At 35.8% G+C, this 9,332-nt stretch overlaps 1 protein-coding gene across 2 annotated transcripts in view; it reads left to right on the top strand.

Moving 5' to 3' along the window:
- Positions 1-9,332, top strand: part of CSMD3 (CUB and Sushi multiple domains 3) — a 1,928,297-nt gene that overhangs the window by 1,737,262 nt on the left and 181,703 nt on the right. For both annotated transcript variants that reach the window (XM_006830658.1, XM_006830657.1), the window contains one exon: positions 4,329-4,538. In XM_006830658.1, coding sequence (XP_006830721.1) covers positions 4,329-4,538 — 210 coding nt within the window. The remainder of the gene's footprint in view (positions 1-4,328; positions 4,539-9,332) is intronic.

Raw genomic sequence — 9,332 nt, 5'->3', positions numbered from 1 at the left:
TGAAGATCAAAGAACACAGCCTTCAGTATGGATTACATCTCAATGTAAAGAAAACAAAAATCCTCACCACTGGACCAATAAACAACATTCTTATCATTGGAGAAACGACTGAAGTTGTCAAGGACTTCATTCTTCTTGGATTAACTATAAACACTCATGAAAGCAGCAGTCAAGAAATCAAACAACATATTGCATTAGGCAAATCTGCTGCATAAGACCTTTTTAAAGTGTTGAATAGCAAAGATGTCAGCTTGAGGACTAAGGTGTGCCTGACCTAAGCCATAGTATTTTTAATAACCTCATATGCATGCGAAAGCTGGACAGTGAATAAGGAAGACCGTAGAAGAATTGATGCTTTTGAGTTATGGTGTTGGAAGAGAATATTGAAAGTGCCATGGGTTGCCAAAAGAACCAACAATCTGTGTTGGAAGAAGTGCAGCCAGCGTGCTCCTTGTAGGCCAGGATTGTCAAACTTCGTCTTTCATGCTTCAGACACATTGTCAGGAGGGACCAGTTGCTGGAGAAGGATATCATATTTGATAAGGTCAGAGAAAATGAGGAAGACTCCCCAAGTGAGATGGATTGACAAAGTGGCAGCATCAATGGGCTCAAGTATGGCAGCAATTGTGAGGTTGGCCCAGGAGTGGGCCAATTTTTTGCATAGGGTTCTGCTTTGCATAGGGTTGCTATGAGTTGGTATTGACTCAATGACAGATAACAACAACATCATATAATAAAATCAGTAACTTACTGTATAATTTTCTGATTGTAGTCTACAAAATAGGGAGATTAACTGCAGGCTAACACATAACAAGGCTTTTGTATTGATTAACTTACAAAGAGCATATATGGATTTCTTAGATTGGTTTTATGAGATAATTACTAAACTACATTATTAAGAGAAATATTCAGGGTGGTCACAAGACAAAAGATATTTCTTAGACTTTTCTGTTAAAATAGCTTCTGAGCTAAACATTTTTTGAGGACTGCTTGTACATAAGATTTCAGATAAGTGTGTTGCATCAAGAAGAATGTTATCAGGAATGCTCTATTGGCATCCTTCCCTAGGTTTAAAGGGTCACTATGAGTTGGCTGCGAGCCTTAAGGTCAGCGGTTCAAAACTACCAGCCGCTCCGCGGGAGAAAGATGAGGCTTTCTACTCCCGTAAGGATTTACACCCTCGGAAACCCTGTACAGGGTCGCTATGGGTAGGAACCGACTCGAAGGCACTTAACAACAACAACAAATGAGTTGAAACCTACTCAAAGGCACTTAACAACAACAACAAGTTATATACTTAAGTATGACCAAAGGTTGAGGGTTGTTAGTGAAGAAAGCAGAAGTCAACATGGAGTCTGGACACAGACCTAGAATCATCATTCATTCTACTAGGGCCAAATACTTTATTCTGGGTTTCTCAGAGGAAGCTAAATGAATTTTTTTAACATAAAAGATCAGAAATAGTTTAACAATGTTATGATGGCATTATCTTAATTGAAACTTTAAATACCCCTTAGTGATACTTCTTTGATTTTAAAAGCAAACTCATTAAAAAGTAAACAGAAGAATATGCATCTATACTTCAGAGATAGAAATGTGAGAGACGGTTTCTGATTGATTATATTTAAATAGTGCCACTGTTTTTATCTAGTTTGGGTAGAACAAAAGTAAGTATAATGCATTTGAAAGAGTAATGTATAGTTATTTTTAAATTAAAATGAATACATCTCAACAGCTAGAACAATATTGTTTCAGAAGTCCATAAAATTGTTACTGACAGGATATTTTTTGAAAAGGAGGTTAAGAAGACATTTTTAAAATAAAATAAAAATGTCTTCAAGACTCATATTTTAGAAGTATGTTGTCTAGCCTCTCAAAAGCTAGTCTTTTCTGAAACAGTTATTTTTTAAAGCATTTTTCCAGTATTTCTCAATTTTATTTGTCCATGGAATTATTTTTCACCATCAAGTAACAAAACATGAACTTATTTGGGAACTTCAGCATAATTATTAAGAGCAAGAGTTTGGTAATCACAATGCCCAACATAGAATTTCAATTGCTATGTAAATTTAACAGGTTATTTAAATTTTCTATGTCTCAGCTTCCTCATTGCCATGAATAATATAAATAAGTTAACATATATACATGACTTAAAACAGTGCCTGGTGGCTGTGTGCCATGGAGTCGGTTCTGACTCATAGCAACCCTGTACAGTGTTTCCGAGGCTGTAAATCTTTACAGGAGCAGAAAGCCTCATCTTTCTCCCGTGGAATGGCTGGTAGTTTCGAACTGCTGACCTTGTGCTTCTCAGCCCGATTCATAACCACTATGCTACCAGAGCTCCTAGCAATAAGGAGCGTAGCAATAAAAAAGTCAGACTTCTTCATAAATTATTTAATAAATACTTTTTTAATATTTAAATAAAAAAATTGTCAAATTAACAAAAATAAAGTGCTAATTTACTTTGCAAATATACTTTTAAGTGTTCTTTAATGTTAATTTTTCAATCCCAGAAATATTTCACTATCACGTATTTTGGCTGTTTGATATATAAAGATAGATTTCTGGTGTGGTGCTATAGCACTGGACTGTGAATCACAAAATTGGTGATTCAAACCCACCAACCACTCCTCAGAGACCCTATACATGGTCACTATGAGTTGGAATCAACTCGAAGGCACTTAAGAACAATATATAAAGATATTGAGACTATACTGTAAGATGACTACATAGAAGTATAATCACTAGACTTTGATGAAGCTATGATATTTATAAGGAGCCCTCCTGGCATAGAGGTTAAGTTGTTTGCTGTTAACTGAAAAGTTGTTGATTCAAGCTCACCCAGTGACTCTGAAGGAGAAACACTTGGCAGTCTCCTGTATAACTTATGTCTTAGAAATTTCTATGGGGCAGTACTATTTTGTCAGATGGCGTTTCTTATGATTTCAAACTGACTCACTGGCACCTAACAAGAAAACATTGTATCTTTGCTAACAAATAAGCAAAGTACTACAAGAGCACAATTGATAATTAAACATCCCTAAATGGCATTTTATAGTCCTGGTGCATTTCTGTGGGTTAATGCGCTAGACTGTAAGTAAGTTTGAACCACAAGGCTGATGGTTCAAGCTCACCAAGTGCTCCTTGGAAACCCTATGCAGAGTCACTATGAGTCAGAATCAACGACATGACACTTAATAACACAACAAGTAACTTTATCTCCTTTCGATGAATTACTAACCTATGACCTAATGATGGGGTCCTGGCGTAGATTTGTAGGATAAACACTGGGTCTCGAGGTCAGTTTTATTGCATGGTCAGTTTGAACCACAAAGTTTGCGGTTCCAACTCAGAAACCCTATACAGGGCCACTATGTCAGAATTCACTTGACAGCACTTAACAACAAAAACAATGTAATAATGGAGTCTTAGTGTGGTGCACTAGTCTGCTAGCCACAAGGTTGATGCTTCAAACATCCAGCTGCTCCTTGGAAACCCTGTACAGTGTTGCTATGAGTCAGAACTGACTCAATGGCACTTAACAACAGCAACAACAATGTGATGCTACAGCTTTGGAAACCCTATACAAAGTTACTGTGAGTTGGAATCAACTCAAGGGCACCTAACAGCAATATAATGACAAGCTCCAACCAAGCTTAAAGGAGCTCTGGTAGTGTAGTGGTTACGAATCGGGCTGTGAACCTTAAGGTCAGCGGTTTGAAACTACCAGCCGCTCCGCGGGAGAAAGATGAGGCTTTCTACTCCCATAAAGATTTACACCCTCGGAAACCCTGTATAGGGTCGCTATGGGTCAGAACCGACTCGACGCATAACAACAACAAACCAATCTTATACACATATAAATAAACGTGTGTGTATCTATATATACATATAGATGTGTATATATATATATGTATATATATGTGTGTGTGTGTGTATAGATATATACATATATATACATAATTGCAATAATTTCTTGGCTTTTGATTGGTCCTTTGTATAATATAAATCACTGAATGATTTTTTTAAATTGATTGATGCAATTTTAATTCAGATTAAAGAATAAAAAAGCCGCTTTCTTGATAAGTTTTGCTACAGTAACATGAGAATAAAATGAGAGTTTTCCTCTTGTAACAGATAGTGGCACTTGAGAAAAATGTTCTGCAACAGTATAATATTCTGTTACATATCAATGCTATCTGTCCTGGGTACAGTGCAAACCCATGGCCCAGACCTTGAGTGTGCTCCTCTCCTGTATAGGAACATATGTAAGCATATTGATATGTGTGTCTATTTGTAAATGAAATATTCTGTTCATTCTTTTTTAGGGGTGCATCTCCAGTTTGTAAATTTTTCAACAGAAACCATACATGATTACTTGGAAGTAAGAAGTGGATCCTCAGAAACTAGTACTGTGATTGGTCGGCTTAGTGGTCCTCAAATACCATCTTCCATATTCAGTACAACCCATGAAACCAGCTTGTATTTTCACAGTGACTATTCACAAAACAAGCAAGGATTTCACATTATTTACCAAGGTGAGAACAATAATAAAAGGTGAAAGCTTAGTTAGCCTCAAATCATCTATTAGAAATCTTTAACTAACTTTCTATAGTCTGTTTTCAGAAAGAGAAAGGAACATTCACCAGGTAAGTTTAAATTAGAAAGATATATTTTTTTCTTTATAAATGTAATTTTAGGCAATTATGCAGGGAGAATGACATTTTTCTGAGACCTAAGAAAATCCTAATCATAAAAAAAGGATTGAATTATTCTTAAGTTAATTAGTACACAGTTGAAGTGAGCAAGGCACTGGCAGTTAAATAAGACAAACTGGATATCAGAGATCGAGTTTTGCTCTTGTATCAAAATGAACATCGATAAGATAATTTTAACGTAGATATGTTATATGGAAAATTATTTTGTTTTACTTGATTATGATAAAGTAATATGTTATTCCTTGAGTTTCTTTTCTTGCTATGAGAATATAAAGCAAATGCTTAAAAATCATTTTATGTTAAGCCTATCTCTAACGTAATATTGCAGTGTGACCTTGAGCAAGATTTTAATCCTTTTTTGTGTGCCTGGTCTGGATACAGATAGACTTTGGCTAAACTACTGATTCTGCCCATTCAGTCTAATGTGTGCTGTAGCTCTGCCATCTTTTCTTAGGCTGAAATAATGATTCTGTCTCCTCAGTCACATGTGCACTGTGTCACTGATGTTGTTTTCTAACCTGTATAATTGTGTCAACCAAATATACGGTTGTGAGCTTTATATAAGATGCATATAATGTATTTATCATATGCATATCAGTATTATAATACTTAGCTTATTTTGTTTATATTTTTATTGTGATTTGGGTAAAATTTTACAGAACAAACTAGTTTTTTACTTAACTTTTTATGCCTTTTCTTGCTTGGCCTTATTAGTTATAATTTTTCAGTATAAAAGCATTTCCCCACTTCTTTCCCCCCCCTTTTTTTTTTTTTAATTTCCATTTCTCCTTTTTTCTTGCCCTGCCTGTATTCTGAGCTTTGTTTTTAGGTAAATGTGCCCTGCTGGTCTAGTATGATTGATTATTCTGTGTAGTGTGCTCTTCATGAGTGTTATTGTTCATTTTATTGGTCTGTTTGTTGTTTTGCTACAAGGTGATCCTGGGTGTGGGCTAGATTCTGAGTTTGAATAGTGTCTAAGGGTCACAATCTCAAGGGATCTACCAATTTCTGTCAGACCAGTATGTGTATTCATTTTTATGATTTTGAATTTTAGCCTACATTTTTCTTCTATTCTGTCCAGCATCTTCTGTTAATCTCAGTCAGAGCAGTCAGTAGTGGTAGCTGGTACCCATCTGGTCTCAGGGTAGTGGAGGCTGTGGTTTGTATGAGCCATTCATCATTTGGACTAATTGTTTCTTCAATTCCCTAATTTTCTTCACTCTGGACAGGGAGAGACCAATGTTTCTATCATAGATGGCTACTGCTAACTTTTAAAACCCCAGTCACTGTTTGCCACAGTCAGATGTAGAACATTGTACTTGGAAACTATGTTAGGTCAACTGATTTAGGTTTCTTCTGAGACTGTGGCACTAATTTCCTAAGCCCAGTGACTCATTATTACCTTTAGATGTTTGGTTATGGCTAATAAGTTTTTATAACTTTGCCTTCTGTTTGCTCTACTTTAGGCTTGTGTATGTAATCATATTTACCTCTGTTGGCTGCCATTCTTGTGTACCTTTGAGGATCTTCTTTTGTCTTTGTGATCTTGTTGCTTTTCTCTTCACCCAAATTAATATGTTTCTAATATCCAGTAGTGGTGCTGTCAGATGATGCACTGGACTCTATGGTCAACTTGAACTGCAAGATCAGTGGTTCAAACTCACCAGGCTCTCCTTGCAAACCCTATACAGGGTTACTATGAGTCAGAACTGACTTAACAACATTATCTAGGTAGTTCATTTAGCTATTATTATTATTGTTTCTAGTTTCAGGTCTTAAATGTTTAAGTCTGTTGAAATTAAGTATTTAAAGTTCTGATATTTTAAGCAGCATAGTTCTAAATACTGAATGTTTTAATCAAATTAACATAAAAGTTGATTGCATTTCTGCCCATAAATCAAAGAACTTCATGAGAGTTCGATACATTAGGTGTGAGCTCAGTGAAAACAGAGATTTTTATATTGATTACTAATGTGGACTATTCCGAGGGAGAAAGATGAGGCTTTCTGCTCCTGTAAAGATTTGCAGCCTTGAAAACCCTGTACAGGGTTGCTATGAGTTGGAACCGACTCCACCTCATACAACCTCTACCAATGTGTGCTGTGACCCACAAGACCAACAGTTTGAACCACAAGGTTGACATAAGTAAGCCATTCCATGGAAGAAAGAGGAGGCTTTCTGCTCCCACAAAGGCTTATAGCCTGGAGTTCTGGTGTGGTGCTGCGGGTTAATATGTTGGACTGCAAAGTCGGTTCGAACTGCAAGGTGGATGGTTCAAGCTCACCAGTGGCTCCTTGGAAATCCTATACAGAGTCGCTATGAGTCAGAACCAACTCGACGGCACTTAACAACAACAAACTCTATACAGGGTCACTATGAGTCAGAACTGACTCAACAGTACTTAACTATAACAACAATGTATCTCAAGTGCCTAGAATAGTAAGAGTATAATACGTATTTGCTGAATAAAAGTATACATCCAGAAGAAAACTTAAGAAAAGTAAAAATAGACATCATAAAAGTCAAAATCCATTTTTCTAAAGCAATTACAACTTCAATTCCACTTGAATATGTGATTTTAGAACACAATACCACACATTATCCTGTACGTGTGATAGGAGTCATTTCTACTACCTGTCACTACAGAATTGATTATTTTGACAAAATGGATTATTTCAGAAATAATTGGGAAACTAATTAAGTTTCTCTCTTCTTTGCCCTTATAAGGCTTACAACCCATTCTGTGGTCCATCTCTAGTGACTGTACAGGGTCTTGTCCTAAGCAGTTTGCTACATACATTAATCCATTAAACCCATTCTCAACATAGCAGCCTCATGAACAACAGAATGAAATCCTGTCAAGTAATGTGTAATCCTCACAATTGTTATATTTAAACCTGTTGCTGCTGCCACTGTGTTAATCCATCTCCTTGGAAATGTTTCTCTTTTTATGCTGACCTTCCACTATACCAAGCATGATGACCTTCTTCAGGCATTGATACCTCCTTATAACATATCCAAAGTATAAGAGACAAAGTCTCACCTTACTGGTGTCTAAGGAACTTTCTAGCTGTACTTCTTCCAATATAGATTCATTTGTTCTGCTGGCAGTTCATGGTACTTTTAATATTCTTTTCCAGCACCATAATTCAAATGCACCAATTCTACTATGAATTTCCTTATCCATAGCATTCACATGCATATGAAATACATACCAAAGCTTGGATCAGATTCAGGATAGTCTTCAAACTGAGAGCTTTGCTCTTGAACACTTCAAAGAATTATTTTGCTACAGATTTGCCTAATACAATACATCCTTGGATTTCTTGGCCATTGTTGTAATGAATGTTGATTGTGGATCCAAAGAAAGAAGTCTTTGACTACTTCAATCTTTTCTCGTTTATCATGATGTTATTTGTTGGTCGACTTGTGAGGATTTTTGTTTGTATTGATGTGCAATTCATACTGAAGGCTATCAGCTTCTACCTTCATCAGTAAATATTTTAAGTTCTCGTCCCTTTCAGCCAATAAGGTTCTGTCATCTGCATATAATTAATTGTTAATGAGTCATTCTCTGATTTTGATGCCAAATTCTTCTTCGTATAATCAGCTTCTTGGATTATTTGCTCAACATACTGATTGAATAAGTATAATGAAAGGATACAGCCCTGTTGCACATCCTTCTTGATTTTAAACCATTCAGTCTTCCCCCAATTCTATTATGACAACTGCCTCTTGGTTTTTATACAGGCTCCTCATGGATTTTCTCCAATACCTGTTTTTCACAATGTTGTCCATTGTTTGTCATGATCTACACAGTAAAAAGTCTTTACATAGTCAATATAGCATAAATAAACATCTTTTTGGTATTCCCTGCTTTCAGCCAAGATCCATGTCACATCAGCAAAAATGCTCCTAGTTCACCATCGCTTTCTTGAATATCCAGCTTGAATTTCTGGCTGTTATCAGTCAAAATAATGTTGAAAATGTTTTTGAAATATCATCAACAAAATTTTACTTGTATGTGATATTAATGATATTATTTGATAATTTCCACATTCTTGGGGACACCTTTTTTATTTTTTTTTTGTAATGGACACAAGTATGTATCTCTTTCAATAAGTTGGCAGGGTAGCTAGCTTCCAAATTACTTGGCTTAGCCCTGTGATTGCCTCCAATGCTGGATCAGTTTGTTGAAAGATTTCAATTTGTATTCCGTCTATTCCTGGAGCCTTGTTTCACACCCATACCTTCAGTGCAGCTTGGACTTCTTCCTTCAATACCATTTGTTCTTGATCAAATGCTACTTCTTGAAATAGTCAAAATGGTTGTATTTCTTTTTAGTACAGTGAATCTGTATTTTCATTCCATCTTCTTTGGATGCTTTTAGCATTATACAACATAACAACATTTTACCCACAGAATCCTTCAATGTTGCAAGTTGAGGCTTGAATTTTGTTTTTAGTTCTTTCAATTTAAGAAATGATGAGTGTATTCTTCTCTTTTGGTTTTCTAACTCCAGGTCTTCGCATGTTTCATTATAATATTTTGTCTTCTGTAACTGTCCTTTGAAATTTTCTATTTGCCTCTTTCCTCCTCATTTTTTTTTTTTTT

Source organism: Chrysochloris asiatica, unplaced genomic scaffold (genome assembly GCF_000296735.1).
Source record: "Chrysochloris asiatica unplaced genomic scaffold, ChrAsi1.0 scaffold00001, whole genome shotgun sequence".
Classification (NCBI taxonomy): domain Eukaryota; kingdom Metazoa; phylum Chordata; class Mammalia; order Afrosoricida; family Chrysochloridae; genus Chrysochloris; species Chrysochloris asiatica.
This window is presented reverse-complemented; position numbering and strand designations above follow the sequence as displayed.